The sequence below is a fragment of the Rhinopithecus bieti genome, unplaced genomic scaffold, assembly GCF_001698545.2.
Source record: "Rhinopithecus bieti isolate Rb0 unplaced genomic scaffold, ASM169854v2 scaffold_20101, whole genome shotgun sequence".
Classification (NCBI taxonomy): Eukaryota; Metazoa; Chordata; class Mammalia; order Primates; family Cercopithecidae; genus Rhinopithecus; species Rhinopithecus bieti.
In genome coordinates this window covers 1,327,576-1,353,990 of record NW_016810242.1, presented here as the reverse complement: position 1 = coordinate 1,353,990, position 26,415 = coordinate 1,327,576, and the positions used below count along the sequence as shown (strand labels likewise).

Sequence of the window (26,415 nt, the reverse complement as noted above, 5' to 3'; positions counted from 1 at the left end):
TCTCCCATTCTGTAGGTTGCCTGTAGGGATAGCATTAGGAGATATTCCTAACGTAAATGACGAGTTAATGGGTGCAGCACACCAACATGGCACGTGTATACATATGTAAGAAACCTGTACATTGTGCACATGTACCCTAGAACTTAAAGTATAATAATAATAAAAATAAAAAAAAGGAAAGGGCACAACTCTAACAGCAAAGAGTTGAAGAGAGATTATCAAAAACTGTAATTCAAAATGGAGACTGCTGGGAAGAAAAGGATCAACTTACAAGAAATATATGCTCACAGAGAAAGCAGAGTCAAGAATTAGGTGGATTTTAACCAGCCCATAAGTACGAAGAAAACGAATTAGTTCTATGTAAAAGGATACCGTAAGTATAGGATAAGTCTTTATCCCTAGGTACATTCCCTAGAGAACAAAATCTTCTTGGTTTAAGTAGAATCTAGCATTGTGGACTTCAGTAGAATTAATAAATATGGCTTTATGAAAGAGAAAAAAGGAAAGATAAAAGCAAAGAGAAAAAGAAGGAAGGAAGGAAGGAAGGAAGAAGGAAGGAAGGAAGGAAGGCAGGCAAGAAGGCAGGAAGGAAGGAAGGGAGGGAAAGAATAAGATAATCTATTGTCTGATAGTATCACAGTGTTCATGGATGGAGTGAACACTCACTTCAATTATTACCCCAGGAGATGAGGAAAACCATTTTTCCTTTCTTTTCCTCTCTTCCTTCTCTCCCTATGCTGGGAAGAAAGTATACTTTACTGGACAAGCATTTAACAGGGCTTTTATACAGTTATCATAAAATATTTGCATATCTATAATTTTAAATTTTATCTATAGTTTTAAAAGCCATGTGCAAATTAAATTACTCTTTCAAACAATAAATGTTTTTTGAGCCCCAGTTATTTCAAACATTGTGTTGAGTAGCTAAGATATAATAATGGAAAAGACAATATTTTCAGCTTGTAAGTAGTTACAGTGTCTTAAGGCAAACACACAGGAAACCAATACTTTCCCTAAGGTGATAAGTGGTAAAATAGAGACCAGAGTATGATTATATAAGCCATCTGTGGTTGAGGGTGTGTGGTGAGTGGAGTGCCAGTCATTAAATACTCCAAGTAGAAAAAAATGCCTGGAAAAATGTGTTGAAAGATCAATAGGAGTTAGTCTACAGCAGTGTCTCAGGGCAGTATTACTGGCATTTGGGGCAGGATAATTCTTTGTTGTGGGCTATCCTGTGCATTGTATGATGTTCAGCAGCATCCCCGTCCTCTACCCATTATATTTCAGAAGCTCCCCCAATTCGCCCAGTCGTGACAACTAAAAATGTCTTCAGACATTTCCCCTAATGTGAGAGAGGTGGTGGGTGCAAAGTTGTCCCTAGCTGAGAATCACTGGCTTAGAGAAATAGGTCACAAGATGAGTCCTGGGAATGGGTTTCAATGTGCATGAAGATACAGGGAGTGAAGTAACATGTGGCAACAACAATACTTCTGTGATGGATAATGAAATAGATAATATTTATAATGCACAATTATGTACAAGACATTAGACTGAGCTCACTGCCTATAATAACTCATTTGTCTTCACTACAACCTTATGAAATAAGCAGTACTATGAAAACCCTATTATAAAAACTCTATTAAAACTATGTTGAGGGTAATGGGGCACAAGAATCTAATGCAACTTGTCCAGTGTCACCCCACAGGTGGAACAAATATTCAATCCCAGATCAAGCGAACAGACAGTGCAAAGTCCAACCACTTTTTAGAATACTGTGTTGGAAAAGGCTTTTTATGTCTGGAGTAGAGTGTGCACAAAGAGATTTGAAGAGACAGAAGGTTGAAAGACACAGGCTCAGTTACTACCTGCAAAGGAGTCTGGTTTAAATGTGAAAACAATGGGGAGTTCCTGAGATACTTTTAGCAGAAGAGACACAATAGAAAGAACCTGGTAATAGCAATAGAGAGAATGAAGGAAATTGATGGGCACAGGTCTGGGGGAAGGGAGAGCAATTAGAAAATTCCCACAAAACATGAGAAATGTTGAGGTCCCAACCAGTGTGGGCAACTGTAGGAATGAGTAGAGCTATGCATATAATGATCTGGTGACCAGCTGACCTGATGACTGATTGGACACAATCAATGTGTGAATTCGTGAATTATGGTACTCAGTGGGTCTCTATGGGAGTGACCTGTTTGCCTTTTCTTTTCCTTTCCTTTCCTTTCCTTTTTCACATCCTCAGAGTTTACAACTAATTATACTGGGGCTACACCAGCAGCAATGCCCCTGCTTTCTGCTTTACTCATTCAGTAAACATTCACGAAGTGGCTAATAGCTCACAACAAATGACACCAATAAGAATCTCTTATGGGCCAGGCATGACACTAAATGCTTTGTGTATGCTATCACATGCATCCCTCATAACAACTCCTTAAAACAGCTTTGTTGCCCCACTTCCCAGTACAGAGGCTCACACTAGTCAGCTGACCCAGGATTGGAATCTAGAATTGTTTGACTTCAAAACTTTTCCATTAAGCAAGTTGCCATTCCTTGCCCATATGCAGTTTATGAAAGAACCAGAAGATCCAAGGAGTATTCAGGTCACAAAGGCCAAATGCAAGCAACAACTACAAAAATAGAATTGAACGTACAAACAATTTTGGATTGCAGATATGTAGCATACATGTGTTCTTGCTGGGACAATGGAAACAGAAGCGGCAAGAATTGGCTTATGACCTAACATAAGAAGATAGAATTATTTAGATAAGAGTTTTTAAAGAAAGTCTCAGTGGCACCTCAGAAGACATAAGCAGCACAGAATAGTGGATAATTGAAAGCAAATCCTTATGCCAAGAGAATATGATACAAACAAAGGTGAAGGGACAATATGGGCTGAGGATACTGAGCTGGTGGATTTACTGCCTTGGGCTTATTGGGAGAAATAATGAATGAGGCACCCCACCTTTACAAGGCTAAATATCAAAAGGAGGCCTCTTAGAATGATATTCAGTACTGGGAAGCAAAAAAAAAAAAAAAAAAAAAAGAAAAAAGAAAAGAAAACCCTTTTAGATACTGGGTAACAAAGTACCTGATTTGAGCTCAGATTTCTGTGCTGCACTTTTAAAAACTTCCTCTCTCCTACCTGGCCCGCTTTGCTTTATCTTGCCTCCGGTCTGTTTTCCCTCCATCTGTCCCTGACACTCTTCTGTTCTCCCTAATATATTTTGCTGACTTTTTCCAGTAAAGAATTAAGTGTCTGCCAATTTGCCCCTAGAGCATGCCAGTTTCAGCCTCTCTTGTCCTTTCTTTTTCATTTTCACCCCGCCTCTTTGCATTTCTTATTACTTATTTCTTCAGAGTTGTTTCTCCTTCTCCTCTCCTGTCCAGTTCCCCTTCCTTTCCTAGGGGATTGATTCACCTGTATCGTTGCATCTTCCTTCCACCCTCAAAGTGGCTAAATAAAGTTGGCTACAATTATTGCTGCACAACAAACTCTCGGTTGGGGCGGTGGTTCTCAAGTATTAGCAAGCCGTAGAATCATTTGCAAGCTTGTTAAAACAGTCTGCTGGGCCCCACTCCCAGTTTCTGATCGAGTAGGTGTTTGGGGGCCTGAGAATGTGCATTTCCAGTAGGTTCCCAGGTGATGCTGAGAACCACTGGAGCAGGGGAACCAACAGCTATTGCCTGGTAGCAGTCAGGCAGAGGAGACATCAGCCCAGCAGTCAGGCAGAGGAGACTTGGAGCTTTTGTTCCTTGTCACATCAACAAAGGGACTGATGACAGCCTAGGAAGCTCTGGATAAGTGACCCCGCTGATGTGCTGGGGTGCAGGGAGGAGGGGAGAACAAATGGGAAAAGGTCTGTATTATAACCTTCCGGGAAACACGGAAGCCAGCTCCAAGCCCTGTCATCCACTATCCCACTTGAAATCACGCATAGAAGCAGCAGAAGGGAATTCTCAGGATCCCTTTGATCTGTTCCCAGCTCCCCAGTCTTCTGTCTGTTTATCTCCCTCCTTCCCTGGCCTCCTCTCTTCCCTCCTTCTTACCCCCTGCCCAGTGGATGATTCAGTCCTCCTCTCTCCCGCCTCCCCACCCCGCTGCCATCTGTTTTTCTAATGATGGCAGAAGATGAGCTGTTTTGTTGGCCCACACCATAACAAAGCACACTCCATGCTAGCATTTTTCCTGATGCGCTCGCAGAGTGCTGTTTTATTGGTATCATTTCCCCACCCAGTTTTCCCTTTTCTCTCAAACCCCACCCTTTCCCCCTCTCCAGTCTCATGTGGATCCTGGATTCCCAGAATTAGATCAAGAAACACAGAGATACAGAAGAATGAACTTAACATGCATGTGGGTTGGGTGTGCATCAGGGAAGAAGCTGGAAATCAGGGCAGTTAAAGGGGTCTCTCTGCAGCACCTACAGGAGCCAGAATTACCCAAGCATTGCTGCTAAGTGACTTATTTCCTTCCAGTGTGAAATGTGGATGACAAAACCTGTTGTGACTGAGACGAGAATGCTTGTACTTGTCACTGGCTATTCTTAGGGTGGGAGGGCTTAAATGGTGTGTGTGTGTGTGTGTGTGTGTGTGTGTGTGTGTGTGTGTGTAAGCATCTCCTTCCCCTATGACAGAATTTCTGGGTCATTGTTTCTTAGAAATACTCTGCCCTATTCCTGACTTTTAAAATTAACTTCAGTTAATCTAGCTAAAGAAATCACAGCAGCCTATGTCCCAGCACTGATTGGGGAATCTACTATGTGAAGAAGTGGACAAGATTTCTTGAGGTGGTAAAGGTTTAGTTTGGTTAATCAACAGTAGATAACAGGTCTACCTAAGAGATTGCAAACATAGATGCCTGCATGACCCAGGCAGTTATTTTAAACAAGGGGCACCCACCAGGTAAGTAGCCATAGGGAAAGTAAAAGCTGTGCTAACTGGAGAAGAGTTGCCCCTCTGGGGTTGCAGCTGCTACTCGGATCCAGCTAATTGTCATCATGGTTGCCAGCTAGTCTTATTTTTCAAGAGACAAATCTTTGTGCAGAGTTTTAAATATTTATTTTTATTTGGGATGTGTGCGTATGTGTGTAATGTTATATATGCACATATGAATTTTATGTAAAATCCTGATTTTAAACATTGGCAACCAAAAGAAAATTGTTTTTAGACACTGTGCTGGCCAAACAAACCTGTCAGTGGGCCATCAGTCTCCAAAACCCTGAGCGAATTAAGCTCAAACAAGGCCCAGTTACAGAATCCCAAAACCATAAATAATTCTGACTTGCTTTTTAAGTTAGCTTTTATTAAGTCATTTAAAGGGGATCTCCAAAGATTTTGCTAAAACGAAACAAAACAAAAATCAGAGCTCCTAATTTCTGTGAATTTAAGATTGTGGAACCAACTTAATTTAAGAAATTAAACAAAGGGCAGAGGAATAGGAGAGGGACTGGGTCCTAAATTAGAAGGACTCAAGCTCCATAAATTAAATCCACCTGAGTTCTCTAGTCTGAATTGGGGAAGGGGAGGCCATCTTACCTCACATGACTGGATGCAGTGGACTAAGATGGGGTCTGGGTGCCATTGACGCCGGCCAGTGCACACAATGCTCTAAGGGGAAAGACGGGAAAAACAGAAAACAAAATTAAAGACATTCGTTCTGTGTGAGAAGGGGCAAACCCTGAGCTCACCACAGGAGTCCAACTCCATTCCTCAAGAAGCTAGTTTCTAATTGTGTCCCATAAAGTGGATTGGGGCTATCTAGCCTTTCCCGTGCACACTGCCCACCCTGACAGATGTCTTTCAGGCAGCAAGTCTTGGTGGAGGAGATTTCTCGAAACTTTTCATCCTCTTTCCCAAAATACCTAAATTTTCAGAGTGGTGTAGTGTGGTTTAAAAAAGCAACCTCAATATTATAATGAGTTTCATCTGGTTTCAGGCATACTATTAGTTCCACTTATTTTGAAATTTTAAATAATGTTACAAGAAATTGTAGGATGGTTGTGTTGATCACACACCACGGGCTTTTAAAGGTTGACAAATAAAGTTTTACAAAAGAGTCTTCAACTAAAGTGGACCTCAGAAATGCTAGATTATAAGACGTGAGTGCCTACACCAAGACTGGAGGTGAAATTGCACTCTGCAGTTCTTGGTATCATCATGCAGCCTGCCCTGTAGGAAACTGGACAGAACACATACACAGGACACACAGGGCTAGTGTGAAATCACTGCTACTCAAAATGACACCAACATCAAGCTGGTGGGAGCACAGTTAGGTTCATCTTGAGATGCTGGTGGCTGCCTCATTCCTGATGGCCATTTCCAGATGCATATTTAAACAAATAGTCATCTACTTTATGTTAAATAATAATTTAACAAAACATTTTCACAAAACTTTTTTCTTTTCTTTTATATTTTAAAATTCTCAAAGAATATGCTTTTCTAAGGAAAAAAGAAAGTCTCATAGCAGGTTTCAAAGAGAAAAGAAGTTTCTCTCTGTAGCCTGCTACCAACCCACCCTTCTGCAGATCTGCATATTCACATTTTAATCAGTCCAACTGAAATTCCATGCATTCAGAAGGAAAAGAATACATGGCAACATAGGAGCTTTACATGAGATAGCACCTACAGGAATTCCAGAATGCTAACAATGTGTAATCATTAGACTGGAGACATTCACATATGCTAATAGCAGGTCTATAAATATATACCTCATAGTCAGGTAGGAGAATGGGGATCTGCAATATTTTTCTGGAGTCATACTGCTAAAAGCTAAAACTCCTCCTTCACAGCTTCTCTAGAGGGAAAATAAATAGTATAAATCCTTATAAAGTTTGATATTCAAAACTTCATATTGCAATATATTATTAGAAAGTGACTTGGCTTAAGTCATTATTGTACCAAAAAAAGGATTATCAAAACAAATACATAAGGTAAACCCAAAAGGGGTGTTCAGCCTACTGAAAAAGTGAGTTATTCTCCTGCACTTACAGCCATTTATGCAGAACCATTTGCATATCAACAGTAATTTTGTTAACTAGAAATAATTCTTGTTTATGCTTTAAAGCAGGTTCCACAGGAGCTCTACTGAGCAGTGGTCACACATTTTGTTATTTAAAACATCAATAGTTTGTAGCAGTTTGGGGTCCCAGATAGTAACAATGGCAAAATATAATTTGTCCTTTGAAAGGTAAATACATGAGAACTTTATTCCTTCTCATAGAGGGTATTCACTATGGACCCCCATTTCTCCACCCTAATCAGTCAGTGATTCAATTCAGACCAAATGCATAAATACCTCACTCACTCACTATGGGTCAGATTGTCTAGTGAGCAAGGGATCTGCAAATCCATAAATCCCAGTTAAGGCCCTTAAAGAGTTCTAAACCTTTTTTTTTTTTTTGAGACAGTCTCGCTCTGTCGCCCCATGCTGGAGTGCAGTGGCCGGATCTCAGCTCACTGCAAGCTCCGCCTCCCGGGTTTACGCCATTCTCCTGCCTCAGCCTCCCGAGTAGCTGGGACTACAGGCACCCGCCACCTCGCCCGGCTAGTTTTTTGTATTCTTTTAGTAGAGACGAGGTTTCACCGTGTTAGCCAGGATAGTCTCGATCTCCTGACCTCGTGATCCGCCCATCTTGGCCTCCCAAAGTGCTGGGATTACAGGCTTAAGCCACCGCGCCCGGCCAAGAGTTCAAAAGCTTTAATCAGTCCATGTTGATGAATATTTTGGTTATTTCCAGTCTTTTGTTATAACAAACAAAGCTTATATATAAATCATGTACAAGTATATCTGAAGAATAAATTCATAACAGTGGAGTTGACAATACCCACCTTATAGATTTTTAATGATGTAAAATTCAGTTTTGAGACTAATTCATACTGACAATTCTCCCTAACTGCTACAGAAATTGCACGAGTTGGTGGTACCTGTGTCATATCCCTTCCTAGATTGCAAAATCCTTTAGAATAGGGACTATCCAGCATTCCTACTTCTTATCTCAGTGATTTACAGAAAGTCGAAATTTTATAAGCATTTGCCAGTCACTAATTATGGTATTGTGTCTCTAGCCTTCTCCTATGAAAATCAGGTATCTCATAAAGATGTTCCCTATTTATAAATATATGTATATGCCATTAATAAAACAAGTACTTAGTAATTATAATTGGAGGGAAATTTCAAATGTTTTTCAAGACTCAATTCTATGGGAGCATTTGAGGTGCAAGAGGGCTGTGAAACAGGAAGAAAAGCAAAGCAGTGAGATGGAGAGGGAAGGGCTGACTCCTGGTGAGAGGTGAAATGATTTTCTTTTCTTTTATTATTTATTTATTTATATATATATATTTTTAGAGACAGTCTCACTCAGTCACCCAGGTTGGAGTTCAGTGGCACAATCATGCTCGCTACAGCCTCAGTCTCCTGGGCTCAAGTGATTCTCCTGCGTCAACCTCCTGACTAGCTGAAACTACAGGCATGTATCACCATGTCAGCCTAATTTAAAAAAATTTTTAATTTATAGAGACAGGGTCTCACTATGTTGCCCAGGCTGGTCTAAAATTCTTGGCCTCAAGCAATCTTCCTACCTTGCCCTTCCAAAATGTTGGGATTACAGACATGAGCCACCATGTCCAGCTGGTTTTCTTATTTTCTGAAACACATTTGAAAAACTACAATCATATACATTACATTTGAAAGCTATAATGATAAAAAAACTTTATACCCTCTGCCTAACTTTATCAAAAATTTTTAAGATTTTCCAGAATATAAGTCACTATAGATTCAATTAATGTCTCCCGTATATGTCCCTCCAACATCATTATACTTCTTTCCTATTGGTAACAACTATTCTGAATTTGTTATTGTACAAACGCAAATCTATGCATTACTATGTTATTGAAACTATTGCCATTATGCTATTAACAAGCAACTTTTTGCATGATGGAATTCCAGTATCTAAATGCCAAAGATTTGTTTTGAAATTTCCAACATAAAAAAAGTTTAAGAGAGAATTTAGTTTACAAATTTCCTCCTGATTGGACCATTTGAAAGTTTCTAAAAAGCAAGGGGAAAAGAAAGGAAGAAAAGAAAATAGAGGGAAGAAGGGAGAGGGAAGGAAGGAAGAAAGGAAGGAGGGAGGGAGGAAAGACATGGGAGAGAGAGAGGGGGAGAAAGAGAAAGAGGGAGAAAGAAAGAAAGAGGAGAGGGAGAAAGAAGGAAGGAAGGAAGGAAGGAAGGAAGGAAGGAAGGAAGGAAAGAAAGGAAAGAAAGAAAGAAAGGGAAAAGAAGAAAGAAAAGAAAGAAAGAGAGAAAGAAAGAAGAGTAAAGGTTACTAGGATGGTCATAAGTCACCATGAAGGCTGTTGCCTGGTAAATGTCTTGTTAAAGGTCACAAAACTCAAGAATAGCCAACAATAAAGGCTAACAGAAAATTGCTCAATTATTTTTTAATGGGAGTAGTTATTTGACAGAATGGGCTGCTAATCACATCAGGGCACAAAGTTCTGCCAATGTCCACATTTGTGATAATTTCCTTATTGCTACATGTATGTGCTCCTGAGTAAAACATCCGTTACATGTTTATTTAGACCATAGCACACTACCCTGCAACTTGCTTTTCCGTTCCTCTTCCCCTTTCCTCCAAGATGCTCTTGTCTACTCTCCTCTAGTGATGGGACACTTGATGCCTAGAGGGAATGACTCCATGCTTAAAAATGATGAAAAAGAAGACCTTTCCATGACTCATGTCTGAGTCTCCAATGATCTGCATCCAGTGTCACTGGAGCTGTTACACACAATTGTACCCATTAAGAGGACACTTTGGGGGCGGGGCTGAGCATTAAGAGCCAGAGGGAAGAGTGAGGTCATTTGGTTGGAAACTGTGGCTTTTGCCAGCGTATTATCTTCTTGTTTTCTTCCTCCTTCTCTCTTCTCTTTAAAACAGTCATTTTTATTTAAAGGACTATTTATGTTTGGGGAACAATTTGGGAAAACAAAGTTAGAAATTATAAGATTTGATATAACTGGAGAATTCTGTTGAAAAGCTGGGAATTTGAGAGAGATTTCATATAGTGTTAAAGGCTCTTTGCAAACCTATTTCATGCAGCCACAGGAAAATTTCACTTATTTGGACCTCACTAATTCATAATTATGGTACTCCAGAAAAAAAGTGCTGTTTAGTCTGTGGAAAAAGGAATTTATGAAGCAAAATAATAGGGGAAATGAGATGTCATGATGAATGTCTTTGTACTTCAGAAGGAAACAGTTTCAAATGGTATTTAGAAAATAGCATTTACATTTACATGCAAACAATTGCCAGAATGTGTAAAAAAATTATCCATGAAATCGGTTTCCTGAAGGACCACTACTTTGTAAGTTAAAACATTATTTTTTCCTATTTTAAAGTCACCAGATACAATAAAACACTCTCTTGACACAATGGTTAAGGATAATCATAAAATTCAACTTAACATGGGCTTTTGGGAAAATAAAAAGGTTTTCTTTGAGAAGTGACTCCCTGGCAGTCATTCTTTTCTGTGGGCCCTTTGATTTCCCGCAGCCACCACCTCCTGAGTAAAAGATGAAATGAATCCCGCACTGAGGAGATACCGGGGGCGAAGGAGAAGCTATCATTTCCACCCTCAGCAGTAGTACAGTTTACTGGGGAATTGGAATTAGCATGGCAGAAAAGAAGAAAAAGAATAAGAATCTAGGAAAAAAAGGGATGAGAAAATAAAAAAGTGCCTCTAGTGAAAGTCTGAGGGAGCTTCTCCCACTTTCTGGGTGCAGGTGCCTTGGACATCAGGAGTGTCTGTGCTGCTGCAGGTGCAGGGGCATCGGGTGGAGGCCTTTGATCTGGTCACACGAGGATGTGCGCAATGGGCATCAGCATTGACTATTTGGCTGCCCCCCTGCCTGTCCCAACTGCCGGGTCCCACTGCCCAGTCACCTTGGCTGACAGGCATGGATTGGTCTGGCATCCTTCCTTTCTGTCAGTATACTTCTTACCCCACTAGAAGGGTCTAGATCCCCACCAGGAAGAAAACGAGAAGGTAATATGCTGGCAAAAACCAGTTTCCAACCAAATGACCTCACTCTTCCCTCTGGCTCTTAATGCTCAGCCCTGCCCCCAAAGTGTCCTCTTGATGGGTACAATTGTGTGTAACAGCTCCAGTGACACTGGTGAAGGTGAAGAAGGAAGGCACCATTGCAATGACAAGGGTCTAGAAAGTCCATCTGAAAATTTCAAACCCTTACCTATTATCTCTCACATCCAGCATGCCCTCGAAATATCTAAAAGTACTGTATTTTCATCCTTCCTCTCTTCTCAGTCTCACAGTAAAAAGCTTTTAGAAATTGCTTCTGTTGTCAGAGGTGTTCCAATAGGAAACACTGAATAGCCATTAGTTCCTTTCTCAGCTCAGTTTATAAAAGAGACAGAAAAAGACAAATGACCCAGACATTATTGTATATACACACACGTGCACACACATACACACACACACACACACAAACTATAGAAACCTATTTTTCTTTATTTTGCATGGAGATAGCTAGTGATATCTTTTCAGGGATGGAGGATATTTCCAGGGGGAAATATTTGTACTAAGTGAACTGAAATCTCATTTTTATTTAATTAAGAAGTTTGTGCTAGAAACTGTGCAAGACATTTCACATGTGTTATTTTAAATTTAATAGCAACCATGCAAGCTAGATAGTATCCTCACCCTTGTAGATGAGCAGAGAGAGGCTCCAAGGAGTAAGTGACATTATATTTGAACCCAGGAGGACCTCATTCTTCCTTTTATGTCAGTTGCTACTTCGAGATGTTTTTCATCAAAACCCCAGATTACCTAAGACCTCAGAAATTCTTCCTTTAATAAAAAATATATTATTCTGTAAGTCAGGCATCATTTGCAGGAATATAAAGCAGAATTCCCGGAGCAAGGCAAATAAACTCTGTAGGCATCTAAAACTATACTTGATCGTTCTTTAAAAACAAACACAATTGTTTTCACAAGAAAAAAATAGTATTATAAAGAAATATCGCTTTTAATCTTTTTTTTCTTAGATTTCATGTTGGGGGAAGTATGGAAATGAGGGGCTTCTCATGGTTGAGAGGAATGACTGATTCTCTATCTGATAGGCAAGTTAACTCAAACATATACCGGGGGAAAAAAAGACTATAGCAAACAGGGTGAGGCAGGGAGTACTGCATTAAACTGGGAGTCAGCAAAGTTGGTGGCATTTATTTTTCTATTTCTTGCCAGCTGTGCAATATTGAACAGGTCATCCAACAACAGCTCATGTGTCTGTAAAATAAAGATAATACAATCTTCCTTTCCTGGCTTATTGGTTTGTGATGAGACTCAAATATATACGTGTGTGTGTATGTGTGTGTGTGTGTAATATATCACATATATATTTTTTCACACATATATGTTTTGAAGACAATAAAGTGTTATCCAAATGTAAGGTATCATTTTTTATTATAAAGAATGAAGTCATTGGAAGCAGACTAGAGAAAATAATGCAATTTAATCCATTACTCTGTACTCCTGCCAGATACAAAGGCATTTGAAATAATGGCAGATAGCAGGAATTTTCATGAACTAAGCAAGCATCATTTACTAAACAAATGCGCCATGCTTCAGAGAGGTGTGCTTGTATTTATAATATTTATCTTGTCAGTATTTTATTTTGTAATAGTAGGGTTTCTTGAAGCATTTTAGTGGAATTACCTAAGGTGCTTGTTAAAGATGCTCATTCCAAGGCATCTCCAGTCTTTCTGAAGGCTGGAATCCTGCTGTTCTTTTTATATACTGCCCAAGCGATTCTTAAGGACACAAACATTTAAGATTAAATACAACATGGAACAACTCCCAAGATAAGTCAATTTGACTTACAAGGATTTTACTTGACATGGAGTTTCATTTAACGAATTGCCTTGGTTTATGAGGCATTTCTTCTTATTTATGAAGACAAGGTTAGATTTCGCACCCTGGGTGAGTTGCTGAGTGCCACAGAACCATAGCCATCATGAGATCATCTGTGGCTGGTGTATAATCTCATCCTAGAGGCCCCGAGGTACATAAGGGCAATCATCTCATCATCATTTGCACTGCATCCAGTGACTTCTTTTTTCTTGTTTTTCTTTTACTATAAAATTGCAGTTTCCGAAACACAGAGCATCTCTTGCAAGCTTAGTTCGTAAGCAAAATTCTTTAACATAGTAACTGTGAAAGAGCAGAGAGAGCACAGGTAACAGCTTGTTTTGCTACTCTGTGATAATTAGTGTTCACCATTGGTTAACTACTTGGTTTTCTTTTGGCATAAAGGGTACTTATTTGGAGTTCAAGAAAACATTAAAATGTTAATTATGTTTTCAACTTCTGAAATTCTGATTGCTGGGAATTTTTCTAGAAACAAATAATCCTTCTAAGGTAAGGACAAGACTCATTTCGCAAGTTACCTCAGGTCTTCCCTTACATTTTGGAAGCAGCTAATTTAATGATTTCACTTTGTTTTCACATGGAAATGTGACACAAGCCTCAAGAGTTCCAGAAAAGCAATTGCATCCCTATCAATACTGTGAACTGTGACAAGCCGTATAGTTTAGTTATACACCCAAATTATAAAGAGCAGGGCAGAAACTCATACAGATGAGAAGAGGCAGGCAAACTGAGGGGAAGCAACCTGCCTCAAATAGGAATGGCAACTGATCAAGAAAACTTGCTATGCATCAAGTAAGCTAAGGTCTATTCATACGTTTCTCATCTGATACTCACATTATTCTACTGAGATCAGTGTTATTTCCACTTACACATGAGGAAATGGAGGTACTGACTAGTAAATTGCCTAAGGTTATGCAGTTGGTGAATAAAAGAGCTCATGAGTTAAAAATTCAGCTTTTAGAAAATATATTTTTTTAATTGCAGGGTCTTCAGTGTTTCTCTGCTAACATCCTCAAAATCAAGTCTGGTCAACCTATGTCAAAAACCAAGAATTTACTGACTAAATCATAGTCATGATAAATGCAATGATAGAAATGATCATGTTTGATATACTGACTTAAGGAAGATGTTCCGCATATTTTTTACTGACTTAAGGAAGATGTTCCACATATTTTTTCCTGAGGTGGTCAACTTAGAATTGACAAGGATATATCAATAAGAAGCTGCTGAAATGCATCCAGACTGAGAAAAAAATATGCATTTACTTCTGAAGTAGAAGATGGTGCTACCTGCATGTTCTCACTTATAAGTGGGAGCTGAACAATCAGAACATATTGATACAGGGAGGAAATTAACACACACTAGGGCCTGTCGGGGGGCCAAAGGGAGGGAGAGTATCAGGACAAATAGCTAATGCATGTGAGGCTTAATATGTAGGTGGTGGGTTGATTGATAGGTGCAGCAAACCATCATGGCACACATTTACCCATGTAACAAACCTGCACATCCTGCATCTGTATCCCAGTACTGAAAATTAAATTAAATTAAAAAGAAAAAAAGAAAATGGTGCTACGGCAGTTTCTTTGCTCATTTAACCAATGTTTCTAAGAAACCTACAAAATGCCAGGCACTGAAAAAGGCATCAGGAATATAAACAAGAACAAAATGCTATGGAATAGAAGTAAATAAACAATAATGATTTCCCCAAAAGGATAGCTGAAAAAAGGGAGGCTTTAATCAAATAGAGAAAATTGTTTTCCAGTTTAGAGTCAAGTCACTGTAATTGGTATCCCTGCTGTTTTCATGAAGACAAATGGACTGTCATTTTCTAGAATGTTCCATTAGAAACACAGAGGTGGAAGAAACCCTGCTGACTGGAAGGCTTGCACTCGGGCCTCACAGACCCTGCATCTTTGACTGTTCCCAAAGACGCCTTGTGGGGTGGATGGTGAAGCAAATGAAGAAGGATCTATTTCAGTTTATGCCCAAGAGAAAGAAAATGCTCATGTATGCCCAAGGCTTTCTCCCTTTGCCTGCTTATAGAGAAAGAGAAGTGTTTCATCATAGCACACTGAGTTTATGGGGCTGAAAGAAAGGGTCTAGACCATCTGGCACATCATGAAACATGAGGCAGAAACTCTTTCTCCAGGGCACTGTAATTCCAGCTACTGTAGTTTAGCTAAACCTTAACAACAGAATGGAGAGTAAAAGTGAAAGTCTGGAAAGGCCAGGGGATGGGAATCTGTGGAGGTGTTTTTCTGGCCCTCTCCTTCATACTTCAATGCAGTCTTCACACTGCCCTCAGCACTGAGGTGCACTCCACCTCCACTCAGAGTTCTCATGAGGCTTGACATCCCAGGAAGGGCAGGCAATGCCTGGTGGGATCTTGCCTGCCTGCTTCTCCTGACCTCATTCTTTTACCACCATCTTTCCTCTCCCTCAGTACCACACATACCCTAGTTTCAGCCAGATGGAACATTTACTATTTCTTACCCTCTTGAGTGCTCCTCTTGATCACAGTTTAAGACCCAGAGGAAAAGCTTTTTGGTCAGTTTCCATTGATCCTTCCCCAACTCCACCAGGCTCCTGAGCAGAAGACTTGGTTGCTTCCTCTCAGGTGTTCCCATAACACCTCTACTACGTTCAAACCTTTTCCCATGTGACATCATCATAGATATCTGCTTTCATGGCCAAATTGTAAGTCCTTAAACAGAGGGACTAGTATTTTTCACCTCCACATCCCAGCACTCAGCATAGCTCACGGCACATAATAACCGCAGTAAATGTTTGTTGAATGAATGACTAACTGAATTAATAGGATTGTGTTATTCTCCATTCCTCACCCAAATCACACTTAGAGTACATTTTTTCCTAAACCTCCTGCTTTGACACAAATCCATGCCCATAATAAAGCACAATTAACCTAGGAGGAAAAAGCAGAGACCTGAGGATAATGTTTGAATGAAATGTGGCATATCTCTGGAGTCCTCTTTTGCTCATCCAATGAGAACAGACTTGCAAGAATTTTGTTAAACAGTCTAATAATTAAGTAACCAAGCTCTTAGGCTTTCTGATGTCCCCATCCTCCTCTATCCTAAGAAGAAACAATTAGTTTACAACACGATTTTCTCCATTTAGCTCCTGCATAGCCTTTTCTTTCTCTTTTTCATTCACTCATTTCACAAATATTTATTGAGCATATATCAAATACTAGGCACTGTTTTAGGATCTAGGGATATAATAATGAATAAAACAGACAATAATCTATCAATGAGCTTTTATTTTAATGGCAGAAAAGATAATAGACAAGTAAGTAAAATATGTAATATTCTTGGTAATGATAAATCCTAAGGAGGAAAAATAAAAGGAAAGGAGACAGAAAATGTCAGGGGAGTTAAAATATTAGATATTAATAGAATAACCAAAGAGGGCCTTCCTGAAATTTGACTAAAAATCTGTAAGACGGAAAGGAGCAAACCATGCAGATATTCTGGAGAAGAACATCCTGGGCTGAAGGAAGCAAAAGCACAAAGGTGCTGAGGTGAGGGTATGGCTGGCATGTTTAGGAAACAGCCAAGAAGCCACCAAGGCAAGATTAGGGGGAGCCAAGGAAAGCACGAGGAAGATGGAGTCGGAAAGGGAAAGGCGGCCACATGAGGAAAGGAAGCTCCAGAGCTGAGAATCCTGATTTCAGAAGAATCAAATGTGCAGATGTAGACATCAATGCAAGTTTTGACAGGAGGGCTGGCTAATGTGGCCACGACCCAGGAGTCAAAGTGTTTCAGAAGAAAGGAGAGGGGTGCCATAAGGGTCAGAAGATGACAGCCTCATTGAGGGAAGTGAGTGGTTCATTCTGTTGACATTGGATTCAAATGTGAGTCATTTTACAGGGGAGGGAGGAAATATGGTTTACAAATGGCAGTGAAGAGAGAGGATGATGCCTATCCCTCTTGCAGGCCCAGGGTTAGGAGGGGCATGAGGGAGAAAGCAGCAAGGAATGAGTCTTGCGGGTGAGGCAGAGTCCTCAGTGGAGAGCCAGATTTCAGATAGAAAAGGAAGCAAATGGAAAGAAAGCCCAGAGAAGAGGCTGTGGATGTCATGGATTTTGCTGATGACTGACTTTGAATAGCAGATGGCCCAGGAAAAGGATTTCAGGTTTAGAAAGGGTGGGAGATGGATAAAGGAAAGGCAATTCTCTTCTTACTCAGTTCCTTTAGGCACTCCCCTGCTTGCAGTTTTATTTTCATCTTTTCTAATCCATCCTTTTCTTTCCATTCTTCTTTCATCTTTATACATTTCTTTGACTTATCCTAACCTGTCCCATCCTATTTTTCATTAGTAGTAATTTTCCTTTCTGTTCCTTATGTCTCTAAGATTTCTTTCCATCTTATACTTCAAACTTTCCTTTAGATGTGGGCTATCTTTTTTTTTTCAAGCTTCCCTCTTTTTGCTTTTCAATGTTTAACTTTTCTTTCTAGGAATAATCCATGTGGTTGTTTGCTTTGAGGATGCTTTGAAAGTCTCTGAAATTACTCCAAAAAACAATGTTCCAAATGTTACTCAGCAGACTCATGTCTTTGGCACATAACGATGTCCGTTTCCTCACCTGGACTTTGACAGGTTCCATCCAGTGCTCCAGAGTGTCAGCAGTGACGTTCTCAGGCAGCATCACGGGGTCACTGGGGGGGATTACACACAATGGGGAACACACTGCACCTGAAAGAACAGAAGTTTACAGCAGAGACTTGAACTTCCCAGATCTCGTTCTTTTTCTTTCAGGAATCAATAGCTTTGAGTTTTTAAAGAACAATTGATTTCATTATGGCTCACCATATTATGATGTTGTAGGCAGGGCTGATAGTCATCTGTGTTCCCGTAAGGGTACTTTCACACTAATTGGTAAAGAGACTCTCCCCCAACCTAACTCCACTTGCCCCAAGTGTCCCCTCCTCTGTCTTGTCCAGGATAACAGCTCCTCTGGAATGTCTGAATTTCTACATGATCTAGTAACGGAAAGATTGACTCGTGGCCCAGCTAGCCTCCAAGATCCCCTCCAGGACTCTAGCTAGACAAAGTCTATCCTGATTGGCTCATACCTTTTAAGTATATCTAATATCTTTCCTGTTTACATGGTCTCCTGGAAGCTTATAATTGTAACAACTACTACCTAAGAACTTGACATGCTGGTAGTGGTGGTGGTGGATGGCAGGAAATGACCCAGAAATTATAAAATTACTCCAGATACTATTCTCTCTGTTCCTGCACTAAAGATAATTGCATTGGCAGCCAACAAACCTATTTGATTAAAGGAGGAAGCCGTGAAGAATCAGAAGGTATGTATTGGGTATGTATTGGTCTCTTGCAGAAAAATCTTGCTGTATTCCCTTCCACACAGAGTCCAAATATCTCCTAAAATTATATTAAGAGAAAATACACTCTCTAGGTTCTCCATTTCCTCATCTATAAATATGATGATTTCCAAGTTTCTTTTTAGTCCTTACTCTCTATGTTTCTATGTTTTCAGTGACTTTTAAAACAATCAAAAGAACTACATCCCTCTTAAGGACTCTAGATATGTGAGGATATGATATTTTAATGCAGAAATTGGACGCTTGAAGGATGAGAACCTGTTTGTGAAACACCACCCAAGAGGCACATCTGAATTCCCTGATACTCTATGCCTGACCACAAGACATCACTGTGCAAAAAGCATCTTGAAGATGGCAATGAGCTTACTAATTAATGCAAATTATACTCATTGGCATTGGTTAGAATGTCTGATAAAATTACTCCTTGCTAATGCAGTTCAGAATTTAGGAGTAATCTTACAAGGTTTCGCATCAGCTACAACTCTTTCCTATGATATTTAGGGCCACCCAAGGCAAAGTTAACATCACTATAAATCAGTTCTGGCCACAAAGACGTTTAATTGTAATTGCTTGAATAAGAAGTTGTCCATGGCTCTGGAACCTAGTCCTCTGCAGAGAAAGAATGGTTGAAGAATGATGCATGAAAGAGGAATCTCAAATCATCCCTTTCAGTAATTCTCCACTCCAGTAACAATCACAGAGAATGAAGAATAGAAGAGCCCAGCAGACACATGCTATGTGGCTACACAGTCCCACCTTTCATCTTGGAGCTACAAACCATACCACAAATCCATCTGGTCTAGGCCCCTCAAAGTTGCCATAAATCTCATTTTTACTAAAGCAGCTAAAAGTCAACTTGCAATTTCAATCCACTCTTTAGGGAGAACAGTGTCTCTGCTTCGAGATTCAGCTGGGCAGCCTGGGTGCAGTGGCTCATGCTTGTAATCCCAGAACTTTGGGAGGCTGAGGTGGGCGGATCACCTGAGGTCAGGAGTTTGAGACCAGCCTGGCCAACATGGTGAAGTCCCATCTCTACTAAAAACACAAAAATTAGTCAGGCGTGGTGGCAGGCGCATGTAGTCCCAGTTACTTGTGAGGCTGAGGCAGGAGAACCTCTTGAACCCGGAAAGCGGAGGTTGCAGTGAGCTGAGATTGCGCCACTGCATTCCAGCCTGGGCGACAGAGCAAGACTCCATCTCAAAATAAATAAATAAATAAAATTTAAAAAAATTCAGCTGTGCTCAACAAAAGAATGACATGGAAATTGACTTTAAGATTCACTCCTATCCTTACCAATCCCATATCCTTGTTCACATTTGTACTCCACGGAATTCAGCTCTGAGGGGGGTGGTGGGCATTCTCCTTGCAGATTCTCACACAACTTAAACTCCTGGGTCCACAGTCCCTCTTTAGTGCAGAGGATGGGAAGCTAGAATATGAAAAGTAAACATCTTAATTATTGTTTTGTTAACTTTATTGAGAGTTGAAAACAAGTGGTCTGATTAAGTGGTAGTATTCTCCAGTTCTAGAACCTGGACCAAAAGACACTATTGAAACAACATGTTGTTACTGGTCAAAAAAAAAAAGCCAAAATTTCTTTGCTTTTCCAGGCAGAGGAATCACGATGACAATTTTTTTTCCATTAATGAAATGTATTAACAATGTATTTTCCTTTATATATAGGAATACAATCAGCTATCAACCAAAGCTCATGAATTCAGAGCTATTTATGGAATTGTTTCCCAGATGGTGTTATTTTGCACTGATTCATCCCTACTATCACACAAATGCTGCTTGTGGCAAATGTCAGATTTTTTCAAGATGAGTTTCATCCAGTGAAACCAATTCATAATATTTCCTAAAGGTGTGTTTTTGCCTTTCTGCTTGAATGGACACATCATAGTTGCTTTTGGTCTCACCAAAATTCTATTCCCTTTCTCCACATGTGTGCTGGTTTGTATAAATCTTGGCTCCACAAATTATACTTTATCTAGAACACAGAGAGTAGCACTAACTCTCAAAACTCCAAAATGTAAGATTTTAGAAATGTAGGTAGCCCTCCCTTCATCTGGTCAACTCGATGGTTCCTTAACCCATCAGTGCAAATGGATGTGCTTGATTTCTCAGGGGTCTCATTTTCTGCCATATTCTTTTCACATCTGTTCCATGGTGCTTACCTTGGAGTACCGAAAACTAAGATAACAGGTGCCGGGGAGCAGACAAGGACATTGACCTTTGCCTAGGAAGTCTGCTTGACTTCCTGTCTCATGTATGTGTGTGAGACTTGAAAAGATTCTAAAATAAAATTGCTTTTAGTCACACAACCAAGATAAGACTGTGTTTTTCATTTGAGACCTTTTGTGCCAAAATCCTAGGGAGGGGAATAGTCAAACAGCACTTCCAGCTTTGCCAAGGAATTTGTGTTTCTGTTCAGGGCTCTGTTCTAGAAAAATAATAATACTAGTATTTTTAGTCAACTTATGTCAATGGCCATCTATGAGAGGGGATCACATTGCTAAATCAGGATACTAGCATTCTTTTTGGAATATACCTGGTACTCCACCCACTGGATTCTTCTTCTTACCTCAGAGGAAGTTCTGAACTCAGGAGAGAACATTTCAAAAATGTGGTATTTTCTGAATTTTCTATTGCATAATACCAACACTCCCGATTAGAATCCCAAGTCGTTGCCTGTTGAAATTCTTTAGAAATTTCATTTCTCAAATTTCTTGGATTGGGCATCAAGATTAGAGCACAGCCTGATCCAAAATAAGTTCAAAAAAACGTTTTTTACCTTTTCACTTTCCTGGTTACAGTTGAGTACACACTGGCTGTCCAGGTTGAAGCCATTGGTACATTCATACATGCCTTCAAACACAGGAGGGGGTGGCTCACACACCACAGGAATGCAACTGCCTTGCTCCCAGATTCCACCTTCCAGGCATTGTATCTTCAGGAACTTGCTGATAAAACATAAAACAAAAGAGCTCATCAGAATCTCTCAAGGAGGTCATGAAAGAAGACTGATCCTCAGCAATATGGGATAAGAATTAGCAAATAGGCAGGGACAGATGGTTCTTGTGAGCCATATGTCCCACTGTCCGAGGCTAATTTCTAAATCATGGAACTAAAAATAGTAACGTTCATTTATTATTTGAAGTAGTAGTAAATGACATATAGAAATATTTCATCTATTACTCTTAAGAGGGTTTGATAAATAGTGCAGCATCTAAATTGTAGTTGGGTTTTCTCTGAGATCTTCATCTTGGAAAAGACTCACAACTAAGTACAATGAAATGTCAGGTAGGATGGGGTACAGAAAAGGTTATCACACATTCAGAGAACTGATCAGAAGTGATTTGAGGATCAACAGTGTTGATACGGCAATATAATTGATGAAGTTGCTACTATTTATTGGTTCTTCAGAGAGGGGAGAAAGTGCAGCAATATGAGTTTTCTTTTAAAACAGAGATTCTGAACCTAACTTTCAGAAGGACAATAACTTCCGAGATGACTGCTTCATTTGTTTACAAGTTTATTTTTCCTTGGAAAGAGTGCATACCTTTCACCAGCTTCTCAAAGTAGACATGACTCAATACTGCCCTGGAAGAATTGGTCCTCCTTCTCATGCCCAGACATGGTCCCCAACCAGAGTGACAGCATTTGATGTGGACTGGAGTCAATGGAATTAGGGTCCTTGCTACTGAGGATTCTATTCCATTCCCCTTTTGACTCACTGCAGTTTGAAAGTGCTTTCCATGTTGCTGTTTTAACATATCCACTTCTAATGCAAAACACTCCTGGTTACAGATAAGCTTGTAATTCTAAAATAAAAATAACCTTTTGGCCATTGACTCTTTCAAACATGTAGTAGCCTTAAATTACCATTTTCTAGTCTCATTATGCCCCTTTTAAGGTTAAATATGCCCACCAACACCTGCATATTATCTTCTGACTATTGTGTCATACCTCCTGTGGGCTTCTGCAGTACTCTAATCTTACACTAGTAAAACATTTATCACATTGTTTTATAAATGCACATGTGACTGTCTTTCCCACTAGATTGAAAGCTTCCAGAAGCCAGAGGCTATGTGGTGGTCTTGTTTTTAATTCCCAAGAACTAAAATAATATCTGGTTTATATTCAGCATTAAATAAATATCTGCTGAACTGAATCACTGAACTGAAACTAACAGCATGTCAGGCACATTGCAAGGCACATTTGATGATACCAAGTTGAATCATTATAATACTAATGAAATCATCTTGTTTTTTTCTTTTTCTTTTTTTTTTTTTATGAGACAGTGTTTCAGTCTTGTTGCCCAGGCTGGAGTGCAATGACGCTATCTCAGCTCACTGCAACCTCTGCCTCCTGGGTTCAAGTGATTCTCCTGCCTCAGCCTCCCAAGTAGCTGGGATTGCAGGCACATGCCGTGACGCCTGGCTAATTCTGTATTTTTAGTAGAGATGGGTTTTCTCCATGTTGGTCAGGCTGGTGTTGAACTCCCCACATCAGGTGATCCACCCACCTCAGCCTCCCAAAGTGCTGGGATTAGAGGCATGAGCCAATGTGCCCAACCTATGAAATCATCTTTTTAATCCCCACTTCACAGAAACACACTGAACGATGTTAAGTAATTTGTCAAAGATCTCACATCACAGAATTCATTCAACTTCAAATAATTTTAATAATAAAATATTTTAATAGTTAAACATATGTAAATAATATATACTTAGAAATAAGATTGAGTGTTTTATTATTACATAATAATTTAGATTCATATCTTTTATTCCCAAGAACATTTTGCAATATAAATCTGATTTTTGGGACTGGATTAAGAAAATGTGGCACATATACACCATGGAATACTATGCAGCCATAAAAAAGGATGAGTTTGCGTCCTTTGTAGGGACATGGATGCACTGGAAACCATCATTCTTAGCAAACCTATCACCAAGAAGAGAAAACCAAACCTGCATGTTCTCACTCATAGGTGGGAACTGAACAATGACATCACTTGGATTGGGAAGGGAACATCACACACTGGGCCTATCATGGGGAGGGGACGGGGCGGACGGGATTCATTGGGGAGTTATACACGATTATAAATGATGAAGATGGGTCTGACGAGTTGATGGGTGCAGCACACCAACATGCACAAATATACTATGTACAAACCTGCACGTTATGCACATGTACCTAGAACTAAAGTATAATAAAAAAAAAAAAAAAAAAAAAAAAAAAAAGAGAAATCTGATTTTTGGCAGGGCATGGTGGCTCACTCCTATAATCCCAGCACTTTGGGAAGCTGAAGCAGACAGGTTTCTTGAGGTCAGGAGTTTGAGATTAGCCTGGGCAACATGGCAAAACCCTCATATCTGCAAAAAATACAAAAATTAGCCAGGTACAGTGGCACGCACCTGTAGTCCCAGCTGCTGGGGAGGCTGAGGTGGGAGGATGGCTTGAGCCTAGAAAGTCGAGGCTACAGTGAGCTATGATCTTGCCACTGCACTCTAGCCCAGGTGATAGAGTGAGACCATGTCTCAAAAAAAAAAAAAAAAATCTGATTTTTATGACTGGAATTTTTTTGCATCATAGTTCTTTCCGACTTTCAGGTTCAGGAGTACATGTGCAAGTTTGTTACATGAGTAAATTGTGTGTCACAGTGGTTTGGTATACAGATTATTTCATTACCCAGGAAATAAGCATAGTACCCTGTAGGTAGTTTTTCCATCCTCACCCTCTTCTTCCCCTCCACCCTCAGGTGGGCTCCACTGTCTGGTGTTCCCTTCTTTGTGTCCATGTATACTCAATGCTCCCTCCCACTTACAAGTGAGAACATATGGTATTTGGATCAAACAACATTTAAAGGTAAATGTTATTATCCACACTTAAGAAAACTGAACCTGAGAGAAAAGTAAAGCTTACTCAAAACACACAGTAAACCCTGCAGGCAGGATGCAGACCTGGGTTTGCTCACAGCCGAAGCCCCCGGTCTTCCTGCCACATCAGGCTCTGACTGCTTCTGGCGCGCTCCACAGTTTTACTAACGCATCCTCGTCCTCGGCTGAGCACTCAGATGCCCTGTGTCCCAATGCCACATCCATAAGTGGGCAAAAAAGAAGTTTCACTTTAAATTTTTGTATTGAGTAATGAATTACACATAGAAAAATGTGCAAATCTTAGTGTGTGGCTTGAGGGAGTTTTACCTGTGAATACAACTGGGTAACCAATCACCAGTCAGATCAAGATGCAGAACATGTCTAGCCCCTAAGAATTCCCCCTTGCATTCCTTCCCAGTTAAAATCCCCCCACCCTCACAGCATACAGTATTCTGCAACACCACACACTTCTGATTTTCATCAGCATAGAGGAGTTTTGCCTGGTTTTAAACTTTATACAAATGAAATGTACTGCTTAGTAAATTGCTTCTTTCCCTCCAGAAAGATGACATTTAAAAATGCCTCTCCAAATAAATTTTCAATTAAGGGTTTGCAGCTCTTTTTTACTCTAACAAGGCTCCTTTTTGTCCCTCTCCTAGAATGGATATTTTACTCCTCCTTCACACTGCAGAGTTTATATCCTCCCAGGGACTCTCTGCTTTCCACCACCTCCCACAGATGAAATCCTTCCCCTACCTCTGCTGAACTGACATCCCCCAGCTGGAGAAAGCAGGCAATACCACTGACAGCAGGGGAGAGGCACGGCTATAAAAACCTTGCATGTCAGCATGGTTATAAAGGAAAACCCTTGCTTGGCCAGGACGATCATATTTTGACTTCATGTGGTATTTTTCTCTGAATTGGTTGGAATACTTCAACTATGGAAATAGTCTTCCTTTTCCTTGCCCAGAGTTAAGAAGCCATTCAAGAATGCCGATTTCATATATTTCCCTGCCAGTTTAATAACCTCAGGGGTGAGAGTAGACAGATCAAACTTGGATGGGGAAGAAGAATGTAGCCTTCCATCGTGGCACCCAGACAACGCAACAGGCCCTGCGCTACAAACCACCATCAACACAGGGAGGAGGATGGCTAGAAGGCAGCAAGAGAATAGCACAGCTACACCGGACCCCGACTGGAGAAGAGGCACTGCAGGGAAAGGTTGGCAGACAGAGTCTCAATTCCATAGGAAATTCTGTTTTCTTTCTGCAGGAGTTCCTTTGCCCCTCTGAGCCTCAATTCTTTTTCCTCATGGTTTCTTCTCCCTTTGTACAGAAGATGGCTTTGCACTGCCATCTCTCCATGGGCCTCCCAGGACTTCCACATCTCTCTATATCAGACAACCAACGTCTCCATCCTCAGTCTTCTAGCAAAGCATTTGATAGGTTAAGTATCTCGGGGCCCAATAGTGAGGGCTCTCATTTTGCCTGATGTTCATGTCGTGGATTCCAGCTTATGGTGCAAGCCTTGAGATTTCAAGGTATGGAATTTGGCACTGCAGTGCTATGAGCTGGTTGGATTGTGCCAGGAATTCAGAGTGTTCTGGATTCTTACTAGTCCCAAGAAATTTGGTTTCCCCACAGGGCCCTTGAAGAAGACTGAAGCCTAAATCTTGCCACCCATCCTGCTCATGTTTTTGTTACCTAGCTCTATGGACTAAATGTTTGTGGCCTTCGCAAACTCATACGGTGGTGAAATGCTAACTCCCAATGTGATGGTATTTTAGGGGGTGGGGTCTTTAGAAGGTAATTAAGTCACGAAGGTGGAGCCCTCCCAATGCCCTCATGAGAAGACACGTAAGAGCTTGCCTTGTCTGTGCTCTGCCATGTGAGGACACAGAAAAAAGACAATCATCTGTCCGGGTGCGGTGGCTCATGCCTGTAATCCCAGCACTTTGGGAGGCTGAGGTGGGCGGATCACGAAGTCAGGAGTTCGAGATCAGCCTGGCCAACATGGGGAAACCCCGTCTCTACTAAAAATACAAAAATTAGCCGGGCGAGGTGGCAAGCGCCTGCACTCCCAGCTATTTGGTAGGCTGAGGCAGAAGAATCGCTTGAAACTGGGAGGCGGAGATTGCAGTGAGCCGAGATCACACCACTGCACTCCAGCCTGGTAGACAGAGTGAGACTCTGTCTCAAAAAAAAAAAAAAAAAAAAAAAAAA

The 26,415-nt window shown here is 40.4% G+C and overlaps 1 protein-coding gene across 3 annotated transcripts in view; it reads right to left on the bottom strand.

Moving 5' to 3' along the window:
• The window catches only part of PAPPA2 (pappalysin 2), a 310,433-nt gene that overhangs the window by 42,164 nt on the left and 241,854 nt on the right, over positions 1-26,415 (bottom strand). For 2 of the 3 annotated variants that reach the window (XM_017891697.1, XM_017891698.1), the window contains exons 18-22: positions 21,106-21,274; positions 19,605-19,740; positions 17,549-17,658; positions 6,705-6,790; positions 5,533-5,604 (exon numbers count right to left, since the gene is read on the bottom strand). In XM_017891697.1, coding sequence (XP_017747186.1) covers positions 5,556-5,604; positions 6,705-6,790; positions 17,549-17,658; positions 19,605-19,740; positions 21,106-21,274 — 550 coding nt within the window. In that variant the 3' untranslated portion in view covers positions 5,533-5,555. The remainder of the gene's footprint in view (positions 1-5,532; positions 5,605-6,704; positions 6,791-17,548; positions 17,659-19,604; positions 19,741-21,105; positions 21,275-26,415) is intronic. The other variant, XM_017891696.1, reaches the window with a different exon arrangement.